This window comes from Mobula hypostoma, chromosome 16 (assembly GCF_963921235.1).
Source record: "Mobula hypostoma chromosome 16, sMobHyp1.1, whole genome shotgun sequence".
NCBI lineage: Eukaryota > Metazoa > Chordata > Chondrichthyes > Myliobatiformes > Myliobatidae > Mobula > Mobula hypostoma.
The window spans coordinates 39,230,996-39,256,173 of record NC_086112.1 but is presented as its reverse complement, the minus strand read 5'-3'; the positions used below and the strand labels follow the sequence as shown (position 1 = coordinate 39,256,173).

At 40.4% G+C, this 25,178-nt stretch overlaps 1 protein-coding gene across 1 annotated transcript in view; it reads right to left on the bottom strand.

Moving 5' to 3' along the window:
* Positions 1-1,893: 1,893 nt before the first annotated feature.
* Positions 1,894-25,178, bottom strand: part of psat1 (phosphoserine aminotransferase 1) — a 31,147-nt gene continuing 7,862 nt past the window's right edge. The window contains exons 2-9 of the mRNA XM_063069184.1: positions 22,823-22,883; positions 22,677-22,746; positions 20,003-20,208; positions 19,739-19,911; positions 14,829-14,998; positions 7,655-7,783; positions 2,640-2,777; positions 1,894-2,494 (exon numbers count right to left, since the gene is read on the bottom strand). Coding sequence (XP_062925254.1) covers positions 2,389-2,494; positions 2,640-2,777; positions 7,655-7,783; positions 14,829-14,998; positions 19,739-19,911; positions 20,003-20,208; positions 22,677-22,746; positions 22,823-22,883 — 1,053 coding nt within the window. The 3' untranslated portion in view covers positions 1,894-2,388. The remainder of the gene's footprint in view (positions 2,495-2,639; positions 2,778-7,654; positions 7,784-14,828; positions 14,999-19,738; positions 19,912-20,002; positions 20,209-22,676; positions 22,747-22,822; positions 22,884-25,178) is intronic.

The window sequence follows — 25,178 nt, the reverse complement described above, 5'->3', positions numbered from 1 at the left end:
TTCCTTAACACCTCTACTCCAGTTAAAGCTTCTGGTCAAGGTGGCACTGAGCTGCAGACTACATCAAGGTCGTGGCTCTGACTTAGTTCTGCTCTCCCCCTCCCTCCAGGTTTGTGGGGATGGTTAGGGCAAAGCAGGAGAGTTAGGTGTCAGATTAGGGTGGAAGGACAGGGAGTTAGCAGTCAGAGCAGAATCTAGGCCTCCGCTCTGCACTCAAAGGCCAGCAACTTGTAAACTCCGCACTCTGCATTTGAAGGCCAGTGACGTGGACGGGTGATGAAGGACACCCCAAGTCTAGGCCTCTGCTTCACACTGAAAAGCCAGTGATGTGGACGAGTGATAAGGGACATCTGTGGATATCAGATTGTCCCAGGTCAGTGGGCTCCAGGATCAGATGTCTATGCAAGCTGGAGACAAGAGGGCTGGTGATTCCAAGTTGAAGATCCCATTATTGGCTAATCCAGGTGACTATACCAAAAGATTAAGCAAGAAAGCCATTCAGAAAACCAGAAGCCAAAACCTGGAGACTGGAGCCTCAGGTTGGAGGACTGTGTCTGTGTGATTGAGAGAAAAGAAAAGGGCTGGTTATGTTGTCGTTTTGTTGCTTATGTTGAGATCTGCGTTGTTTTGCCAAGCATTATGGGCAAGCATATTCGTAAGCAATTGGCCACTGTAATTTGTCTCTACTGTGGGGGAATCTGGGGAAAGTTAATGGGAATATGGAGAGAATAAAATGGGATTTCTGTAGGATGAGTGCAAGCAGGTGCTTGATAAGTGCAGACTAGTACACTGAATAATGTGATTTTAGGCTGTATGACTAGGCTTTCCAAAGGGCTGGGGTGACAATTTGACAGATGGTTAGTGACCACAAAAATATATTCAAAAACTATTTTAAAAAAAGCAACTATCTAAACAGGTTAAAAACAACTAAATGTATCACAGACCCTCAACCCGAAACTATCTTGTGCATTTCTAAGAGGAATAACTGCATGAAGCTCGCATTTGGTTGACTTAAGACCATGCAAGGCAACAAACAGCAGTGTGGAAATGCAGTGGAAGAGAATCTTGGACATGAAACTTGCCAAGGTTGTGGCATGCAGCAACAATGCAATCTCAAGTTTTGCCTCAAAAAAGTGCTGAGCAATTCTCCACCGTTACAGTGCAGCTAAACACACTGGTTTGTGAAAGTCCACTGTATTTTGTCACCAGGGTTTATTACCAAGACATGATATTCCATTAGCTTCAGTCAAATCACAATGCACTACTGTAGTAATATTGTACTTCCTGCACACGTGACCAGTGATAAAATTAAGGGAATCACCTTAGTGGCCATACGATGCTAGATTTTATCTTCTAGATATATATTCTAATTTGTAACTGGAGTTCCTTTCTGCTCAATTCTATTACAATGAAACTTTACTCCCCAGCAAATTAGAAATGTTGATGTGAAACGAAGACACTTCTTTCTCCCTTATGAGAGAGACACAGAGACATGTCGAATACCGGGTGAACAAGTAGTCTTCGGAGAACTGCAAGTTTGTGTCTTTGCTGTTGCTTTACCTACGCTTGAGTGCTCGGTGACAAGTGCTGATGCTTTTTGTTTGCCAGTGGGGTGTGGGGGGGGGGAGGAGTAAGGGGAGATCATTGCTTGCTAACGCTTACGCGTGGGAGAAACCTAGAGGGGACTTTGGGGTTCTACCATTTAACTGTCATTCGTTTTGGGGGGCACTCCTCTGTTTTCGTGGATGGTTGCGAAGAAAAAGCATTTCAGGATGTATATTGTATACATTTCTCACACTAAATGTACCTTTGAAACCACAACAGTTCACACCTAGTAATGCTAAATTATCAGGATATCATGATTTTAAGAAAAAGTTGACCAACAAATTCAGTTCATCTTTATTTTTATTATAATATTGTTACATTCAGCTCTGACGATTTTATACTTTTCTTTCCTTATTTTCTCTACATAAAATTAGTGACATTATGGTCCATGTCCAGCTTTTGTATTGTTGCTCAATGTCACATTTAACATTTTCATCGAGTTCCAAAAGCACAATTCAGCCTGAAATGAAGTTGCCAAAAAAAGGACAGAATTTGAGAAAATTTAAAAAAAGATTAGCTACAGATCAAGATCCTAATTATGCATTAGTAATTCTGCCATGAATCAAAGTTCACTGTTGGGTAGAAGAGAAGTTAAATACAATGAATTGATAATCCAACAGAAAGAGCTTAGAAAACCTATGTTACTTCCGGGCAGTTCAGTCACTACATTAAAGATTCATTCAAGTATCTCAAAAGAACAAAAAGCTACATGTCTGCATTATAGAAATGAAGGTTGTTCGATGGTCAAACTAAAACTGGTGCGTGGCACCTGAAGGAAATGTTTTAAGTACAATGTTCCTTCATAAAGTTGATCATAAAGTCAGCCAGTCTTTGAGTTTCTTCCACTGTCACAGCATTATACAGGGAAACTCGAATTCCACCGACAGACCTAATACAGGCAGAGAAACAGAGTTTAATATCACTATGTATATAAAGGAGTACTTGATAAAATGATTTCCCTACAACTTCAGCCTTTTTTGAGAATGCCAGATTTACAAAGAGGGATTTAGAAGAGAGTTGATTGAATTACTTACCTGTGGCCTTTTAATGATAGCATATTATTTTTAGCAGCTTGGTCAAGAAACTCTGTTTCAAGGATACCATCTCCATTTGCATTCCCAATGCGTAATGGGATGTTCATTCTGCTTCTGCACATTGAATCAGTCAGACACCTAAAAGTAATGGAGTTACAAATGACTTTTCCCATTAATACTAGAGCTTCTAACATCCTCACTCACATATCACAGGTAACCATAAATGCACAAGTGGATGACTGGCCTAGACTGACTAGAAAAAAAAACATTGAGATACAACAGTGGACAGGTAATGGTTAGCAATTAAAATACAACACAAACAAAAACATTTGTTTTAATAAACAGAAATCCAAACCTGAAAATCGTTTATCTCTGGCTGCTCAAAGAAATTAAAGATGCACTAAATCTCAATATTCTCTGGATTACTCAATATTATTCCCATTAACTCTCCAGGTAATTTATCTTTGAAAAATGTTATGCAGTTTTGCAGATATAAAGGGAGTGCTGGAAACAAAAAAATCAGGTGAACCAAATACAGAATCATTGGAAACAAAATTAAAATCAGAGTTCTATTGTAGCTTCAAAGCAAAACTAATAATTTGTAAAAAGTTGATCGTAATAGCAGAAGCCCTGAGGATTGGCAGCATTTAAGAACTGGAGGCCAAATTTTTTTTTTTTTTTTTTAAATAGGCAAAATAGAAGCATTAAAAAGATTGTAGGAGTTGAAGATAAATGACTAACAAGGACCAACGTCAGCATATAAGCATTTATAGAACTTCATACCTCTTCATAGACAGAGGTATGAAGTTCCATAAATACAGAAAAAGGAAATGGTAGAGGGATTATACAATTACAATAAACACTTCGATAATCTGCTACATAATGCTTCCAAAATCCTGATGGTTTCAAGATTCAAGGTAAATTATCAAAATACATACACTTTAGCATATATAACCTTGAAATTCATTTTCTTGTGGGCATACACAGTAAATCCAAGTAACACAATGGAATCAATGAAAGACCGTGCCCGACAGGATGGACAAACAAATTGCAAAAGAAACTGTGCAAATACAAAGGGAAAAAATAATAAATAAACAAGCAACAACAATCGAGAACATGAGATAAAGAATGCTTGAAAGTGAGTCCATATTTTGTGGGAGCAGTTCAGTGATGGGGTGAGTGAAGTTATCCCCGCTGGTTCAAGAGCCTGATGGTTGAGGGGTAATAAATGTTCCTGTACCTGGTGGCATGGGTCTTGAGACTCCTGTACCTTCTTCCTGATGGCAGCAGTGAGATGATAGAACGGCCTGGGTGTCGGGGACTTGATGATGGATGCTGTTTTCCTGCAACAATGCTCCGTATTGCTGTGCTCAATAGTGGGGAGGGCTTTAACTGTGATGGACTGAGCCATATCCATTAGATTTTGTAGGCTTTTCTGAACAAGGGCATTGGTCTTTCCAACCAGTTACTCTCCAGCACACATCTATCAAAGTGAGTCAAAGTTTCAGATGTCATGCCAAATCTTTGCAAACTTCAAAGGAAGTAGAGGTGGTGCCGTGCTTTCTTCATGAATGCATTTACACGCTGAGCCCAGGACAGATCCGCCCAAATGATAACACTGAGGAATTTTAAATCACTGACCCGCTGCACCTCTGATGCCCCGATGAGGACTGGCTCATGGACCTGTGGTTTCCTCCTCCAGTAGGCAATAATCAGCTCCTTGGTCTTGCCGACACCAAGTGAGAGGTTGTTGCTGTGGAGCCGCTCGGCCAGAATTTCAGACTTCCTCCTACATGCTGATTCATCACCAGCTTTGATTCAGCCCACGACAGTGGTTTCATCTGAAAACTTGAAAATGGCATTGGAGCTGTGCTTAGCCTCACAGGCATAAGTGTGAAGTGAGTACAGCAGGAGGTTAAGCACACAGTCTTGTGGTGTACCTGTACTGGTGGAGATTGTGGAGGGGATATTGTTGCCAATCTGAACTCACTGGGATCTGCAAGTTAGGAAAAAGAGGAGTCAATTGCACAAGGCGGCATGAGGCCAAAGTCTTGAAGCTGATTGATTAGTTTTGAGGGGAGAATAGTATTAAATACTAAGCTACAGCATCCTAATGTACGCACCTTTGCTGTCCAGATGTTCAAGGGTTGAATAGAGAGCTAATGAGATGGAAACTGCTGTGGAACTGTTGTGCCAGTAGGCAAATTGGAGTAGATCCAATTAGTTTCTCAGGCAGAGGTTGATATGTTCCAATCGCCTCCAGCACTTCATCACAGTAGATGTGCGTGCTACTAAACAACAGTTATTGAGGCAGGGTACCTCCTTTTTCTTAGGCACAGATATCACTGAAGCCTGCTTGAGCAGGTGGGTACCTCAGACTGTTGAAGCGAGAGGTTAAAGATCTCAGTGAACACTCCAGACAGTTGACCACAAAGGTCCTTAGGACTCGGCGGGTACCCCGCCTGGGCTGGATTCTTTGTGTTCACCCTCCTGAAGGATGTTCAAATATCGGCCTCAAAGGCTGAAATGACAGGGTCATCGGGGGCTGTGGGAGTTCATGATACTCCCATGTTTTGACTGTGGATGTGAGCATAGAAGTTATTGAGCTCATCAGGATAGGAAGCCCTGTCCTCACCGGTGCGGCTTGGTTTCACTTTGTAGGAGGTAATAGCATTCAAGCCCCGCCACAGATGTTCAGCATCCTTCAGTGATTCAAATTTGGTTCCGCATTGCCGCTTTGCACATGAGATGGCTTTCCAAAGATTGCACCTGGACCACTGGCATCTTTACTTTGTTGCCAGATCTGAAAGTCAGTGATCTGGCCCTCAGCAGATTGCAGATCTCCCAGTTCATCCACAGCTTCTGGTTGGGAAAGACTCAATGACTTTATGGGGACACACTCATCTACAACTGCTTTAATGAAGTCTGTGACAACTTTGGTGTGTTAATTCAGAGATCCACAGAGGAGTCCTTTAACATGGCCAATTCACCAACTCAAGGTAATCTCATAGCAGCTCCATCCCCTCAGGCCGGTCACCCACCCCTTTGGTGTTCTTATATCTGGAGACTTTGTCTTTAGCCTCTGCCTGTATGCAGCCAAGTGATCAAATTTACCGAAATTCAGTCTAGGCATGAAACAGTAGGCGTTCCTCATTGTAGTATAGCAGTGGTCTACTGTGTTGGGACCCCTGGTGCTGCAGATTATATGCTGATAATTGGACAGAGATTTCTTCAAACAAGCCTGATTGAAGTCCCCGACTATGATATGAAATGCATAGGAGTGGGCCGTTTCTTGTTTAGTTATGGCTGCATTCAATATTTCCAGTGCCTGATTAATGTCAGCTTTTGGCAGTATGTAAACTGCAGTCGGGATCACAGAGGAGAACTCTTGGCAAGTAGAATGGTCATCGCTTAATCGTTGAACGTTCCAGGCTGGGAAATTTCTAAACATACCTCTTCTGAATTATTCTCCCTGATGATTTTGTATCTGACTCACATAGTAATATCTGCCATTCCTCCTTCCCACCTCACCAGAAACCTGGTCCAGATTCTCCCTTTAAACTTGGACTGGCTCAAATGAAAATATATCATAATATTGTGCAATGTTTTAAAAAGTCAGTTAAAAATGAGCAGTGCTACTCAGAAATAACATCCAGTCTCGTGCACTGTATTAAGTTTTACTGTGCTGTGCATCTATCTTCATGGAAAATGACATGCAAGATTTGCTAGAGAACTAAGTATTAGTCAAAAAATAAAGCAATAGAAAAATTGGCAAATTTAACAAGTTGATAAATCCCGAGAATCTGACAATGTTCAACCCAGAGATTTGAGGGAGGTGGCTTTAGAGATGCTTTAGTTTCCATTTACCAGAAATTGAGGATTAGAGGCCCTATACAAGAGAGAAAACAAACTTATTACCATAACAACTAATACGAAAAATGCTGAAATTTACAAAAAAATGAGGACGCAATAATAGAACACCTTGAAAAAGAATATTAGGGCTAAGCAAAGTCAACATAGGATTTATGAAGGAAAAACTCTTGCTTGATTAATTTGTAGGAGTTTGAGGTATGAGGAACTGGGGGTACTGGTGTGGACAGAGTACCATCATTGGACAGTAATCGAAGAGTAGGAATAAATGGACCATTTGAAGAGCAGCAGGTAGTTTCTAGAGGGCTCAGTATTCTGGCAAAATAACCCCCTCCCTACCCTACAATTATCAGCAATAGAGCTAGAAAGGGACGAAATACAAATATCCAAGTTTGCTGATACAAAATGAAACTGCGAATAGAGAGCAGGATATAAAAAGGCTTCCAGGGAATATTGACAGGCTGAGCAAGTGTGTGAGAACATGTAGATAAAGTAAAATGTGAGATAATTATTGATAAGCGTAACAATAAAGCACACTATTTGTTAAATGCAGGCATATTAGGTAATGTTGATGTCCTTAGTGTAATTGCACCAAGGTCACTGGAAAGACAACATGCCAGTGTAGCAAATGACGAGGAGGGAAAAAAAATGATGTGAACCTTAGTGGATAGAGTTAGGAAACTTTATCAGGACCTTGGTGGGTTTACAACTGGAGTATAATGTGCAGTTTTGGCTTCTTTACTTAACAAATGACCCATCTCCCATAAAGGGTTCCAGAAATGGCCAAGTTTATATACTGTATGAGGAGAGACTAGCACTGTATTATTTAGAGTTTGGAAGACAAAGACAAATTAGGAAATATCTTTTATAGGCAACCTAATGTCACCTGCAGGACACCATTAACAAAAATAAACATTTTGCTGAAATACTCTGAAAAGCTACTTCCAATCATTTTGCATTATCCAAATTATTAGCTGCCAAGTTCTACAATCTGGTTTAAAGATTACCTCTGAATCTTCATATTCCACTCACTTACTCACCAGCTACTCGCAAAATCATGGTGACAACTTAAAACTTAGTATACCTCAAAATCATACATGCAACATGCATAAGTAAACAGAAATGAATAAAATCCACACACTTACACATAGAATCCACTGGATCCATCAATGATGTCATAAATCAGCTTTGATTTGGTAGCACTGTTCTCTTCCATTGCTTCAGCACCCCCAGAACTCTTAATCCACTGCAAGACCAATCCCATAATGTAAACACTGAAAAGAAAAAACCTTAATTGTACCTCAAGCTTCATTTGCCTCATCTGTGAAAAGATAGAAATCATGCCTATGTGCATCATTCATTTAGACTTAAACAGAAAATAAAATTTTTTTTTGTCTTTTGACCATGTGGATAAAACACAACCAACAGCTTAAGGAATCATTCTAGTCTGCTACAGACTGCATCCCAACAAACATAAATGTTATCATTGTTAATGTAGTGATTTTTGATTTCAAGATACATTCCCCATCTACTACCACGTTCATTCATTATCTAATCACGACACTTGGAAATCCACTCAATATTGGTAGCATTAAAGATAAGCAAAGAAGGACTGGGTACTTTATTCTTTATTGTCGCCAAGCAATTGGTACTGGAACGTACAATCATCACAGTGATATTTGATTCTGCACTTCCCACTCCCTGGATTACAAATATTAAATATTAAAAATATTATAGTTAAAATTAGTAAATATTAAAAATTTAAATTATAAATCATAAATAGAAAAATGGGAAGTAGGGTAGTGCAAAAAAACCGAGAGGCAGGTCCAGATATTTTGCTTTAAAGTGAATGTAATATTTTCAGGTGTATTGAATCCCTCAGCCTTGTGAGAAAGCATAGACAGGAAGTCACCTGTCAGAAATACCAATTTTTGTAACTATAACATCTTAAAAGTATGTTAGTTTGAACTTGATTTTCAAAGTATGTGTACCATGTACAACCTTCAGATTCATCTTCTTGCAGGCGTTAACAATGAAACAGTAGAATCCACAAAAAAAAACACACCCACACACAAAGAATGACGATCATTCAAAATGCAAAAGGGCAAATACTGTAAATAATTTTTTTTTTTAAATCAATAAATATATGGAACATGAACTGGTGAGTTCCCAAAAGTGAGTGTACAGGCTACAGAGTCAGTTCAGCACTGAGGTCAGCAAAGCCAGTCCAGTAGTCCAATAGTTGCAGGACAACTGCTCCTGAAGCTGGTGGTAGGGAACCTGAGAATCCAGCACCTCCCATCCAATAGTGATGGTGAGAAAGGGGGGAGCTGGAAAAACAGGCTCAGGTAGGAGATCTTGGCTGGCATGGAATAGTGGGGCTGAACACCAGTTCACTTTCCTATCTACAGCTTCAACACTTTAATCGGGCCTAAAGTCTGCCCAAGCGAAGGCTGACTTTCGTCTTCAAGATGCTATAACTGCATTCCCAAGAGTCAGGTTTGCTGAATCCTTCAGGAGAATGTAAAACAAAACCTAGTTCATTTACTCCAGTGGTTCCTAACTTTTGTGCTTGTCAGCTCTAAGAGCACATACCAAACCTTTCCCTTTCCAGCCATTACACAACTATTAAAAGCTTCTATTTACAAATGCAGTGAAAGAAAATGGAAACTGTAAATTCAAAGCAATGACAAGTAATTGCAAAGATTATTCAAAGCCACAAATAAAATTAAAGTAAAAACAATTTATCAATTTTAGAGTGTACATCAGTAGTCCAACTATTTAGAACTTCATTGCTTCTTCACCTTTTAATGAGATTAATAAGCTTGGTATAGTGGTATCAGCTTCTCAACATTTGAATGTCACTCAGGAGACTGATTCCTACATTCAGTAACTTGCAGTCCATGCCATTGCTTTGAAAGAAGTTGGACAACTGCACTGAAACTACGCTCCACTAAATACGATGTTCTAAAGGCAGTAAGGAACATCCTGACCTTATTTCCTCATTGCAGGATAGCACTCAGATTTCTTTCTGCAACAAAAAGTCTTGATATAATTTATTTATTTATTTATTTATTTTTTTTAAAAGCCCAAGCTTCAACTCAGTTATTTCATAGCAAGATCAGCTCTTCCTCCATCCTTCCTGATAATTCTATTCCTGAACACTTGTAATGAGGAATTAACGACCAATCTAGAATTTGGATTGAGAGAAGATTCTAAAATCTCTCTGACACATCTTAATGCAGCTCACCCAGGTGGGCACAGTTTATTTGATCAGCCGTTATCCTTTCCTTCTCTTCCAAGACAGAGGGGCTCAGAAATTGGAAAAGGGTGTGACGGCAATTTTGCACTTAAATAGGGTAAACTTGGACAGAGATACAGAGACAACTTTGATAAGACTCACATAGTATCCCTGTAGCTGAAGATCGATTTCATTAAACTTTAAACAATTCTGGCAAGTACGCAATGTCATGACTAATATTCTTGAATCAATTACTGAACAAAGCATTTGAGTCTTCAGAGACCTTTATCAGTTTCAAAAGAGTGCACAAAACCATCTCAGGCAGCTTCCTTTTGAGAGCCATCTGATTTCTGTGTGCAACAGCAAGCATTCAAACTGTTCATCATTCTCAATACAAAACTCTCAAAATAGTCAAGAATTCAAAGCATACAACTTGATTTTATTTACCACTCTGATAACATTTTTAAACGATAAAATGTAATGATTTTTGCAGCCGATCACTTGTATTGTTTGCAGCAGATGATGTCTGAATTACACAATAAATAGTAAATATGTTTAGGAACAACTTTTTCCAAGGATGTAACCCAAGGGTGGCAGCCTGCCATTGATCCACATCCACTGGCATTTCATCTATTCGTCTTTGAACAGAGTATTCGCTGAGAAGAATCCCTTTAATTATTGGGTCTGGTGACCTTACACAAACTTCCCTTGCTTGCAGCAGAACCAGCTCTTCAATTGTGGGGCTTTCCAGATTTAGCAATGAAATGTTGTTTGAAGCACCCTGATAAAGTTTAAGGGAATGGGGGATTCTCAGATCCCTGTAAACAATGAATTAAGTACTGACTATGTCTGTGACTGCAGTGTGTTTGAATAACGTCTCACAGCTGCTTTCTTTGGAGCAAGATAGGGTTAAAGTTCACCCAGATCCACGTAAGATGTCTCTGGGCTTTTCACACCTTTTGATTTTGACAAAAAGCAGGACCTGATGGAAATTAGTCAGAACATTCCTTTCTTAATTAAAACATAAATTTGACAGATGTTCTTATCTTTGTAATTAAGTTGTGGCTCCAGCAAACCAGGTAGGACATTCCCTTTTTATTTAAGGTGGCTGGAGTGTCTAACAAATTGATTGTACTTCTGTATCAATAGTCCATTGACTTGGCCGAAATGGTTATCAAACTGATTGTTCTTTTGTATCGGTGGCCTTATAACTTCTGACATCAGGCAGCGAACTTGTAGAACCGCCGGGGAGATGAGAAAGGTTCTCTCCCTGATGTCGGGTCCAAGTTCACTCGCTGGCTGAACTCGAAGAAATAAACGGGTGAGAAGATAAGTGCTGCTGTTATTTGATTCAGCAAAGTTACGTTTACACCCCAACCATCACTGTTTTGTTGAGAAGTGCTGGCAAACAAGTTTTGACACGTTTTCCTTGTCTGAAAGTTTTCATGAAGTGATTGAAAAAAAATCAGCCAGGTTCTTGTTTGCTTTACCAGAGTGTATTCTCTTCGAATGCCCAAGGAGCCTGGATGGATTCATTGTCCCATTTAAAACAAAACATTGGCTGCTATCAGTCGCAGTGTGCTGGTACAAGTCCATATTTCAGATACTCCACAATATACTGTCTACACTTTTTCCATTCAGTCTGCTTCTACCATTTTTGTCCACAGCCAGTCACCTTTATTTACATCCAACCTCAAGCGCTGCGATCAATATAGGGGAAGTTATGACATCATAATAGCGCAGACAAAACCTGACTCTCTGCCTCAAGATACATGAAGTGAGGCATCGCTATCTCGATTGAGCAATGGGATAGAAAAATGTGGTCAAAAGGACAGATTCTGAACTTTACCCTGTTGAACAACATACCCTAAGTCACAGGAATTGTGTCACTACACAGAGTATGGGAATCATACTAACTAACACTATACTTTAGTAGCGAATGCCTATAAAGCCCAGGCCAGGCCCAGAAATAACACAGTTGCTTCAGGTCAGATTTCTCATGAGGTCAAATACAGAAACGTCACATTACCTTTCAACAACTATAACATACTTCAAGTATTGTCGATGAGAACTGTGGATTAGCAAGAGGTGATTATAATCAATGAGGCACTGAGGATCAAATGCTTATAATAAGTAATTCATTTCTTAAATTAAGCATGTAATCCCTCAGCTGCCCCCATTGTTACCGAGTGTCTCTCTCCCCCCCCCACCAAACCTATCCCCCCTTCATCTTTATTGCCCCCTTAGAAATTCCCAGCATCCCCAGGGGCAATATCACCCACATTGGGAACCGTTGGTTTAAGACTGTTCAAAAGTATATTTCTTAAAGGGAAAATCATAGGCTGCAGATTAGACCATAAGACATAGGAGCAGAATTAGGCCATCTGGTCCATCGAGTCTGCTCCGCCATTCAATCATGGCCCATCCTTTTCCACCCCCCTCCTCAACCCCAGTTCCCAGCCTTCTCCCCATAACCTTTGATGCCATGTCCAATCAAAAAGCTATCAATCTCTGCATTCAATACACACAACGACCTGACCTCCGTAGCTGCATGTGGCAACAAATTCCACAAATATACTACCCTTTGGCTAAGGAATTGTCTCTGCATCTCTGTTTTGAAAGGGCACCCGTCTATCCCGAGGCTGTGCCCTCTCGTCCTAGACTCCCCCCACCATGGAAAACATCCTTTCCATATCTACTCTGTCTAGGCCTTTCAATATTCAAAAGGTTTCAAAGAGATCCCCACCCCATCCTTCTGAGTTCCAGCAAGTACAGACCCACGGCCATCAAATGCTACTCATATGATAACCCTTTCATTCCTGGAATCATCCTTGTGAACATCCTCTGGAACCTCTCCAATGCCAGCACATTTTTTTTTAAAAAATGAGGGGCCCAAAACTGTTCACAATACTCAAGGCGAGGCCTCACCAGTGCCTTTTAAAGCCTCAACAACCCATCCTTGTTCTTGTATTCTCGACCTCTCGACAATGAATGCTAACGTGGCCTTCCTCACCACCAACTCAACTTGCAAGTTAACCTTTAGGGTGTTCTGCACAAGGACTCCCAAGATTACAGTGATCGTAGTCCAGAAGAAGTACATCTAATAGATTTATGGGCAACATCGCTGCACATCACAAGTGCCATCTGTTGACTTAATACTTTATACCACAGACAAATAAACAGGGCAACTTGCCCAACTGTTGGGCATTCTAGAGGCACATCATTTACAAAACAGTTCAAGTACCCATCACTTCAAGTATCCAAGCATCCAAATGGCATTTGCAAATTAATTGTAAAAGGATTCTTTTGTTTCTGTAATTACTTTTGTGTAGCATGTCCTTTCAAACAGAAAAAGGAAACTGGGCTAGCAACTGGATACTCATCAGACTGAAGGTTTATTAAAAAAAAGACCAGGAATTAGAAGAGATGAAGTAAAATGAAGCAAAATCAAGATGAGGGAGCAAATTGGATAGAGACTGGCTTTGTGGGAGAAGCCAGAGCATGGTAGTAGATGATTGCCTCTCAGACTGGAGGCCTGTGATTAGTGGAGGGATCAGTGTCCATTGCTGTTTGTCAAATATCAACGATCAGGATGATAACATGGTTAACTGGACAGCAAACTTGTGGATGACAAGATCGGGTGTGTAGTGGACAGCAAGGAAGAGCATCATGGGTTGCAGCAGGTTCTGGATCAACTGGGGGGAAAAAAAAGAGGGCTGAAAAACAGTAAATAGAATTTAATGCAGACAAATGTGAGGTGTTGCATTTCAGTAGTTACACAACCAGGATAGATCTTACACAGTGAACGGTAGAGCTCCGAGGAGTGTGGTAGAACAAAGGGATCTAGGAATACAGGTCCATAATTTGTGGAAAGTGGTACAGGTAGATAGGGTCATAGAGAAAGATTTTGGCACATTGGCCTTAATAAATCAAAGTACGAGTACAGAAAATGGGATGCTATGCTGGAGGTGTACAAGGCATTGGGGGGGCGGGGGGGACCTAATATGGAGTATTGTTTTGATTACCTACCTACGGGAAAGATATAAATAAGGCTGAAAGATTACAGAGAAATTTACAAGGATGTTGCCGGGTCTGGAGGACCCAAGATATATGGAAAGACTGAATAGCTTAGGACTTTATTCCTTGGAACATAAGAGATTGAGAAGATATTTGACTGAGATATACAAAATGAGGGGTATAGATAGGACAAGTCCAAGCAGGCTTTTTCCACTGAGGTTAGGTGAGACTACGACTAGAGGTCATGGATGAAGGGTGAAAGGTTTAAGGGAAGCATGGATGGAAACTTTTTCCACTCAGAGGGTTGAGAGTGGGGAATGAGCTGCTAGTCCAAGTGGTGCATGCAAGCTCCATTTCAACGTTTAAAAGAGACGAGACAGGTACAAGGATGGTAGGGGTACGGAGGGATATGATCCTGGTGTAGGTCGACTGGAGCAGGCAGTTGAAATGGCTCTGCACAGAGTGGATGAGCCAAAGGGCCTGTTTTGTGCTGAACTTTTCTGTGACTTTATGAATCTAAAATAGCAAGTCAGGAACAGGAGAAACAAAAAGGAGGAAGATTGGACTGAGAGCAGGTAAAGGCTTTCATGAAACTGCCAAAAAGAACTAAGTTCTTGGTGGGATTTTACTGAATGCACACAATGACATTAATATCAGTACCAGGAAGCCATTAGCAACAACGCATCATCATTTGTTAATGGGGTACCTAACTTGCCACCAAGTTAAATCTTATTATTTTGAGTTTTAGCTTTGCATGAATACAGGGTCACAGCAATTCAAATTATTAACGTATTGTACAAGAGTAAGATAGAGGTGTCATTTTAGTGAAACTGAAGTTGAGGTGGTAGAACTTTTGGGTACTGCAGTTAAGAATGTTAACTCCTTGCCCAGAGTCATTACCACTATTTAAGTAGCCATGAACTACATTTTCCTCAACATTAATTTGACATCAAACACTATTCATTACAAATAAACCATACGGAATCTGCTATCCTATTTTTGTATGGAGACTGGCATGCATTGGTACAAAGAACAACGAATCCAAAAATCAAGCCACTTACCTGTAGCTTGCTGGCGTATTGTACAGGGAATTGCAGCTCACTTGTATTTTATAGTCAAAAATTACTGGACATTCTTTCAGTGCATATCCCAGAAGATCCTCTCTGATTATTATCACAGTCACCCCAGCACAGCCAATATTCTTCTGTGCACCAGCAAAAATTAAACCAAACTGCAGAAGGGAATAAATTTACTGTTTCATTGCCTTTTATCCTTGCACCCAATTACTAACAACAGACAACAGTAAAACTCCATTAATACAGCACATTTAATACTTCAGTGGTTCCAGACCATCAGATGGAATGTTTTGGCTTTTCAATAGACTTACAGATGTTCTAGTTTACTAATAAACCAAACCACTTTGTTTCAAGACATAACACAGCAGATTATTTTTTCAGTAAAGGAGGATTGTAGCAAATACCACCAGGGAAGGTAAATGCTGAGCCACTTGATCTCTGAAATCACAGGGTGGATCTTCAGAGTTTTACTGAGTGGATTAATACAAGGTTTAGTTTTAAATTCATTGCAATTTTCCACAAACTAAGTTAAAAAACATAAGCAGCTATCAGCTGCCCAGACACAGATTGGTTTTCTGCTAAACCAGTCTAGAAAGTCCAAATATTCAGAAATATTCAGCAAGTTATTAGTGTAAGGAAACAAATTCCATACTAAATGAGTGTGTATATATAAAAAACTTTTGAAGTATCAGTATAGAGAACTGTACTGGTTTGAAAAAATGCATTCCATACAGTTGGGTTCTGTTGCTACGCTCTACAAACACTCTCAATAACGAATATGCTGAACAGTAGTGATCCTCACTGGGCAAAACTCTGCCCAGGTACTTGGCACATTTTCCAAATAGCAGGCCACGTAGCCCAGACCTGGAGCAAAGGTTGTCTGGATCAACAGCAGTCTTTGTTGCAGAGTTAAAAGCAACATCTGGAGAAAAAGGTCTGGGATATTTCTACAAGATCCTGTTGAATTGCATTCGTTCACCCCCAACCCCAAATACAATTATAGGAAGCTCTTAAACAAAACACAAATCTTACTCTTCTACTTATTGCCACATTCTATCGGGTTGTTTAAAAAAAAGTTGAGGAATACCAAAAGTTGAGCTCTATTTACCATACCTTTCTAGCTTTAACTAGAAACAATAGAAGGATACTAAGGTGGAGTAAACAGAGTTGGCAACAAAAGAAAAGCACAATTGTTACTATAGTAAACAAGTCTACAGCATACATGCACTTTAATTTTTTTATATATGAGTGTGTGTATATTATATAAATTTCATATTCTAAGAAAGGTACAGTCAGGGTAGCTACCTCATGGTTGAGTTATCAAAAACAAAAGGGCATAGATTCTAGGGCAAGTGGTTACATTACAAAACAAAAAGTGGCTTATATCAGGGAATGCACTCCCCAAGGAAAGTAGAATCAAATATAGTCATTACATTTAAGAAGCATCTAGATAGTTGCTTAAGTAGGCAAGCCATTGATGAGAGAGAGTTAATGTGGACAGATAGGATTAGTATAGATTATGAGCCAAAGAGTCCATTTCCGTGTTGTATGACTCCATATCAGATCCTGCCATGAAATGTATATTTTGTTGAGAGACTGACAATACACAAATTTTAATTGTCTTGAAAGCAAAATACTTGCCACATAGCACTCATTTTCTACTACAAAAAGAGCCTAAAGATTTTAATGTGTTGGCGTCAGTGATGCAAGTAGGAGGACAACCACATCCAGTCATTCTGCTGAAGGGCTGCTGGCTCATGTCTCTAATAATTCAACAGCTTTCAGTGAGCCTCACTGCTGGAATTACCATTGGAGAGCCAACCCTAGTTCACTTCCATCTGTCCATCTCAAGGTAACCAGTTAACCAAGTTCTTGGTTCCACCCCCTCCCCCACCCCAGCACCTCAGTGTAGGGAGACACCTTGCTCTCAACATAGTTTGCACATGACCTTTAAGATCCAGACCAGCCCACTATACAACTGGAACCCAACACAGTCAGGCCCTGTCAGCCCTGTGTTGGCCAGAAAGAATTATTGTCTACAAATCAGTAAATTTGAATGAATTCAGGGCAGTGGAAGCAGGCAGCCCAATTGTCTTTGTTCTTGCTGTGTGCTTGAGGATGGAGGCTGCCATTTTATGAACACATTCTGTTCTCCATTTTGTGAATCACTCACTTAACTTGATCAGTGGTTTAAAGAAGAGACAATGATGCCTCGGGTAATCTGAACTAGGGACCATTTCCAAATAAGGCATTGTTTGTGAGTTGTTCTTTGGCTGGATTTGTGGTAAACCATATATATATATATATATAGTAACTGGGTTAACTGTCTGGACACGCCCCTCTGCTGACTGCCTCTGTGGCTCCTCCCACACAGTCCTGTATAAAGGCGTTCGCCTTGCCCCTCCCCCTCAGTCCGGGGCAGACACTCACCCACCATTGTACAGCGAATAAAAGCCTTTCAGTATTTTACCAAACCTCAGTCTTTTGGAGTTATTGAAGGTGCTTCAGGATTTTAACATGCAGGTTTGTGAATGTCAGCCTGTGTGATTCAAGTTGATTGAGAACAAAGAGTCATAAATTACCAACTGTCATTTGCTGGGAAGAGGGAATAAATGGATGCTAGCCTGGAAGATGGAACAGAGCCAATAAAAAGGTGTTAACGGTCAATGACAGTGGAATGCAATATTTGAATTGGTAAGAAATGAATATAAAAAACAGACACTTTTATAGTTGTAGAACTATCGCAGATGTGAGGTGCCCCACAGATATGTGGAGATTCGAAATGGGACTACGAAAATGATGTGGCCAGCAGCAGAAACTCCTTTTTAATTGGTAAAATCTTTTCTGGTCTGGCTGCTGATGCAAGGTCAGGAAAACTTAGTTGAAGTGCACACGTGTATTGGTTGTACAAGGTCAATAAAGACAACAAAGTCATTAAGACAATAAAGGTACTTGTTGGTAAATACAGATTCCTGATCATTATTTCAAGGGGTGATTTTTGTAACACTTGGATTGGGTATCTGGCTCAAATGTCAGTACAAAGCAAACATTAAAAGTAGATCTCCTCAATGAGACAACTATTATAATGCAGCCAAATAAAAGTGGGGATTGAAATCCTTCCATAGAAGAACAGAAGTAAAAACATTATCAATACTATTGTATTCAAAGTGGTAGGTTTCCAGAAAGAGAAGCCCAGAAATTGAAGAAGTTTTAGAAACTTGATAGAATACTAGAATGAATGGGAAAGAAAGTTTAAATTTTGTCCTATCTAGATGGCGAGAGCTTTCAAACAGAGTCATCTGGGAGTCGTAGTGTACGAACCACAAATAGCTGATGTAACAGAATACTATAGTTTATTGCTAAGGAATGGAATACAAACATAAGGAGAGATGCTTCAGGATGACAGGATGGTAAAGGCGTATGGCAAGCTCGCCTTTATTAGTTGAGAACTAAGTTCAAGAGTCGGGAAATAACGTTGCAGCTTTATTAGACTCAAGTTAGACCACATCTAGAGTATTACATTCAATTCTGGTCACCCCATTACAAGAAGTCAGTCAAGGTTTCAGAGGGTGCAGAAGGGTTTTACCAGGATGCTGTCTGAATTAGAGGGCATGTGCTGCAAGGAGAATTTGGACAAACTTGAATTATTTTCTCTGAAGTGGTGAAGGCTGAACGGAGATCTGAAAATGGTTTATAAGATTGAGGTATTATTGATAAGTAGACAGCATGACCAGCTTCCTTATGGTTAAAAAGGTCTAATACTTGAGGGCATACATTTAAGATGAGAGGGGGAAAATTCATAGGAGATGTGAGGGGCAAGTTTTTATTTCAGATACACAGAAGTGTGGGTGCCTGGCCTGTGCTGCCTTTGGTTTTGCTTCCAGCAACAGCCAAGGTATTCAAATGGCTCATGAATGAGCAGGAAATGGAAGGATGTGGACCATGTCAGCAGAAAGAATTAGTCTGGTTGGGAAGTTATTAAATTCATCACAGCATTTAGTGCCTATGGGTCTGTACTTGTCTTGTTCTCCATATTCTATGTCCCTTTTTCTTCTTGACTAAATTTAGGACAGAGTCATCCAAGGTTCTCTTACCATCCGTGTCCTCATCAGAATGCGCCGATCCTGAACTCTGATCAGCTGGTCTCTAAACGACTCACATGTCAGACATGGACACGTCTGATAGCAGCGCCTCCTAATCAACACCCCTTAAGCTCCAGTCACAATCTGACCTTCCCCAATTTAGTTCTTTCCCACACGATCCAATTTTATCCTTGCTCATTGCTACCTTAAAAAGGAGTTATGGTCACTACTCCCAAAATGTTGACCCATTATCAGGTTTGTCACCTGGCCCGAACCATTTCCCAAAAACAGTTCTAGTTTGTTTTCTCCCTCTCTAAGGGCCATTTCAGGAATCCCTCTTGGATACACTGAAGAACTTTTGCCCATCTAATCCTCTTCATTAAATTTTGGAGTTTACAGAGAATGGTGCGGAAAGCAAAAAACATCCAGTAAGCTGCAGTTCTGTGGGCAAAAGTGCCTAGTTAATGAGAGAGATCAGAGGAGAATGGCCAGACTGGTTCAAGCTGACAGGAGAGAGACAGTAACTCAAATAACTATGTGCTAGAACAGTGGTGTGTAGAAGCACATGTCTGAACTCTCAATAAAAAACCTTAAAGTGTTTGGGCTACAGAAGACCTTAAACATACACTCAGTGGCCACTTACAATTTTTTGGCACCCATCTAATTTGACTTGAATACATCTTTCCTATATAAAACCCAAAGTTGTTCCATGTTCTGTCTATGCAACAGAAGAAGTGCGCCAAACACTTGTTCCCCCCACCCCAGTGGTAGTATAGAGGCAACAGTAGATGAGAATAGAAGGTTAGGACTTACCTTGCTGACATCCACTGGCTTTGAAAGAAAACTTGATGACATGTCACAGACTAGCACTGTTCCCTTTGTGTCAGGGATAAAGGGGAATTCCACACCATGAACAGTCTCATTGGCACAATAATAGACATAAGAGGCATTTGGGTTCAAATTCCAACACCGTGGATCAGGGATACCTGCAGAACAAGAGAATAAACCTTTGGTCTATATACAACGATAGCTGTAATAGATCAGCCAGAATTCCACAGAGAAAATACAAGTCCTTACTTCTGTATGCATCAAGCTTGGGATGGACAATGTTCACCTTTCCATATCTCTCTGCTTCTTTGGCTGCATTAGCAGACCAGGCTCCCGTAACTACGTAATCTGCACACCTTTCTTCTTTCAATCCAATAAGATTTAGAGGTACAGCACTGAACTGGCCAGTTCCACCTCCCTGGAGAAAAATCACCTTGTAGTTTTCTGGGATTTTTCTACATTAAGACACAAGACAGAGGCTGAAGATAAAGCTTCTCTTTCATACAAAAAGTCAGTACTTTACCCCAAGTGATTGTTTCAATGTAATTTTCAAAACAAAGAAAATAATCTTCACAGGTTTGCAGAAAACCAGTTCAAAAGATACAAGTGTTCCACCAACAGCATCATTAATAGCTTGTACAACCAATAGCTACAATTGAAGTATGGCTGCTCTTTCAGCACAAGGTACAAACCAAGTCTCAGATCCCACAAGCAGCAATGCAAAAATAAGAGGAAGTCACAAGGAAAGGGGTTCATTTGGGCAACTTCCCTTCTTTGAACAATTCGTTATTTTAATGTTTTACATCCACACTGAGAGACAGAGCCCTGGTTTATTCTTGGGGTGGGGGGCGGAAAAGGGAAAAAGACATTCATCCCTTAAATAATACAAATGATAGTTAATATGTAAATAATCTAACCGATAAAATTGTTACCAAAAACACACAAGTTGAAAAGTGTATCAGACTGCATTATCATTATGATTCCAGTAAGTATTTTTTCTTATAACCAGTACACAAGTTGAACTCAATTCTACAGGTGAATATTGTAGAAAAGGTGAAATGCCAGTGGAGTCCAGCACCCAAACTGGTCCCCACCACAAAGCCAACACAGGAGCAGAGGACCAAACACATTGACTCTGCACATCCAAAACCCTTCCAGTGAAATGGAGAACACCACAAGTCGTAATGAGGCCTTGCTTGAGAGATGCTAAGGCCTACACCTGCAATGCCTTGCTGGCCCATCTGACAGCTTGTTGTGACCAAAGGCCTTGGAACTGTTTTTAAAAAAGCTCACCAAGGGATTAAAATATTTTTAAAATAGTTTTAATTAAAAAAATTAGTATCAGAGACAAATTTAAAGTATTGAAATTTTAAAAAAACAAACCACTCTGTTACTCTGGTTGGCAATCAGTGTGAGTGGTGTGCCACAGGGGTCAATGCTGGGCCTGCAACTGTTCACAGTATACATTAACGATCTGGAAGAAGGGGCCCAGTGTAGTGTATCTAAGTTTGCTGATGATACTAAATTGAGTGGAAAAGCAAAGTGCAGAAGATACAGAGAGTCTGCAGGTATTATATATATATTAGATATTATATATGTTAAGTGAGTGGGCAAGGGTCTGGCAGATGGAGTACAATGTTGGTAAATGTAAGGTTATCCACTTCGGAAGGAAAAATAAAAGAGCAGATCATTATTTAAATCGTAAAAAAAAATTACAGCATGCTGCTATACACAGGGACTTGGAAGTGCTTATGCATGAATCAAAAGATTGGTTTGCAAGTGCAGCAGGCCATCAAGGCGGCAAATGGAATATTGTCCTTCATTGCTAGAGGGATTGAATTCAAGAGCAGGTAGGTCATGCTGCAACAGTACAGGGTACTGGTGAGGCTGCACCTGGAGTACTGTGTACAGTTCTGGTCTCCTTCCTTGAAGGAGGATATTCTGGCTTTGGAGGTGGTGCAGAGGAGGCTCACCAGGTTGATTCCAGAGATGAGGGGTTAGACTATAAGGAGAGATTGAGCTGCCGGGGACTGTACTCGCTGGAATTCAGAAGAACGAGAGGATATCTGATAGAAACATATGAAATTATGAAAACGATTGATAAGACAGAGGCAGGAAAGTTGTTTCCACTGGTAGGTGAGACTAGAGCTAGGAGACATAGCCTCAAGATTCAGGGCAGTAGATTTGGGACAGATAAGGAGGAACTGCTTCCCCCCCCCCCCCCCAGAGAATATTGAATCTGTATTTCTCTGCCCAATGAAGCAGTGGAGGCTACTTCAGTAAATATCTTCAAGACAAGTTTGGATAGATTTTTGCATAGTAGGGGAAATTAAGAGTTATGGGGAAAAAGCAAGTAGGCGAAGAGGAATCCGTGGCCAGATCAGCCATGATCTAATTGCATGGTGGAACAGGCTCGATGGGCCAGATGGCCTACTCCTGCTCCCATTTCTTAGGTTCTTATGTTAACTCAACCTCACATAGGTTTTCAACTCAAGATTAGCCATCTCATTAAAATTGTTAGGTTAACATATCTAGCCACAAATGGCTTAAGCTCAAAAGACCAGACGCATGCCTGCTGGACAGTATGTGCCCCACAAGGATGAACAGCAGATGCACTATCTTCTGCTCACCACCTTGAACCACCTTACAACAAGCATGTGTGAAATCAGAAACATATTTTTAAGGAAGATGTAGCAGGCAACTCTGAAAGCAGCACATGTGACTTCATGCAATAATGCCAATACAAGAAAGTATTTAAGCACTGGTGCCTACTGCCTTTTCCCCCCACAAGTGTAAAAATCTGTATTAATTTACCAACTACATCCAACAAAATTCAAATACATCTGCATGATAAACTATGGAGTGCAGAGTACATTGTAAAAAATTAACTGCACCAAGAGGATAAAATACACTTGCCCCTTACAGTAGTTCTCGCAAGTCATTTTCTGCAGTGTTGACAATTTTGAGGAAGTCTGCTGATCTGTGGCTCATTTCTGTTTAAAGATGAGAATGGAGTTAGAAGGTAATTGCCAAATTGCATCAAGATAAGTCAAATGCTTTAGGTCTTACCTAGAACACTAATTCCCAGTCCATTGTAATCCAGCAGCTCTTTTTGTGCTTGAAGCAAGACCTGAAAAGGTACAAGAACCCTTCTGAGTACCATCACCCCCAACACAAAACCAAAGTGAATTATAAAAGTAATGACTTCTACCAATATTTCCAGAATTCCATTTTGCCACTTCCTCGCTACACAAGGAATATCTAGTCCAATAATACCAACACAAAAAAAGTATATTAGCACCAGTGAGTTCCATCTTTCCCCATACACTGGAATTCTTTGAAGAAATAACAAGCAGGATAGACAAAGGAGAATTGGTTGATATTCTGCTCTTGGAATTGCAGAAGGCCTTTGACAAGGTGCCACACGAGGCTGCTTAACAAACTATGAGTCCACGATATTACAGAAAAGATTCTTAGCATGGATAAAGCAGTGGCTGATTGGCAGGCAGTAAAGAGTGAGAATAAATAGAGCCTTTTCTAGTTGGCTAACAGTGACTAGTGGTGTTCCACAGGGGTCTGTGCTGAGACCGATTCTTTTTACGTTATACGTCAATGATTTGGATGATGGAATTGATGGCTTTGTGGCCAAATTTGAGGACAATGCGAAGATAGGTGTAAGGACAGGTAGGTTTGAGGAAGCAGAGGTGCTATAGAAGGAATTAGACAGATTAGGAGAATGGGCTAAGAAATGGCAAACGAATACAGTGTCTGTAAGTATATGGTCATGTACTTTGGTAGAAGTAATGAAAAAGTTGACTCTTTTCTAAATGGAGAGAAAATTCAAAATCCTGAGGCACAAAGGGACTTGGGAGTCCTTGTGCAGGATTCCCTAAAGATCAATTTGCAGGTTAAATTTGCGGTGAGGAAAGAAAATGCAATGTTAGCGTTCCTTTGAAGAGGACTAGGATATTAAAAGCAAGCATGTAATGTTGAGAATTTATAAAGCACTGATGAGGCCTCACCGAGTATTGTGCGCAGATTTGGGCCCCTTATCTTAGGAAGAATGGGCTGAAACTGGAGACAGTTCAAAGATCGCAAAAATGATTCCAGGATTGAATAGCTTGTCGTATGAAAAGCATGTGATGGCTCTGGGCCTGTATTTACTATTCAGAAGAATGAGGGGGGATCTCATTGAACCCTATCGAGTGGTGAAAGGTCTTGATAGAGTGAATGTGGAGAGGACGTTTCCTCTGGTGGGAGGGTCTAAGACCAGAGGACAGCCTCAGAATAGAGAGGTGTCCATACCAACTGTCCCGCTTTTAAAGAAGATATTTTTGATCCTATAATTGGATTCCTACAAGTACCCACAAAACAAAACACAAATTAAGCACCCTGTAATTTGACTGATTCCTTCATTCCCTTAAAAATTGAGTGAATATGAATGCGAATTAGGACAACATCACCCCCTCACCCCCAAATTCTTTTAAGCTTTATTTTTAAGGAGTGAGTAATAGCATTTATTTCTAAGTGCCCTGGAGATATGCCCACAGTACTGTTGGGCAGTAAGCTCGAGGGCTTAATACAGTAACAATGAAGAAACAGCAAAATAAAGGTAATGCCAGACTTGGAAGGGAACCAACAGGTGGTGGTGGTCCTTGTGTCTGCAGCTCTTGTCCTTCTTGGTGCAGGAGGTCATGGGCAAGAGAAATGCTCTTAGATTAGCCAGGGCAAGCAACTGCAGTGCATTTTGGAGGTGGCTCAGATGGCTGCAATTATATAACATGAGGGAATGAACATGTTCAGACGGTTTTATTGGAACGCCAAATAAATCTGGCTGCTTTGTCCTGGATGGTGCCGAGCTTCTGGTAAGCTGTTGGAGTTAAACTCATGCTTCAAAAGAGGAAAGATTCATACAATTAATTAAACATTCTGCACATGTAGAAAAAGCACAGGAATTCATCCGATTAAACAAGGAACACCTGTGCTCCACATGTCCAACTTCTGACTTGCTCTTGTAAACACTATTAATGAGGTTATACTAATTAACAATCTCATTTAATAGTGAGGTTATATTAATTAGTATTTATTTGCTGCTGGCATTGTTTGTGGTTAATGAGGTCAGGATATTGATGCAAAGGACCCAGTGATTGGAGTGCTACCAAATATCAAGACTAAGTGGATAGATTCATTCTTGCTGGACGCCAAGACTTGTGGCAAAAACATTACAAGCCACTTAAAAATCCGCACCAAATATAATCTAGGTTTTGCATCACCACAATAAGGCACGCAGGCCCACTGGTGTGTGGACACTCCCTGGTGCTCGTGAAACAGATCCCCAGCTATAGGTAAATAGCCCCACTACCTTGTGGGCAGCCTCAGGAGTGACGAAGGGTATAGCAGCGAACCCAGACAGAAAATCTTAGGT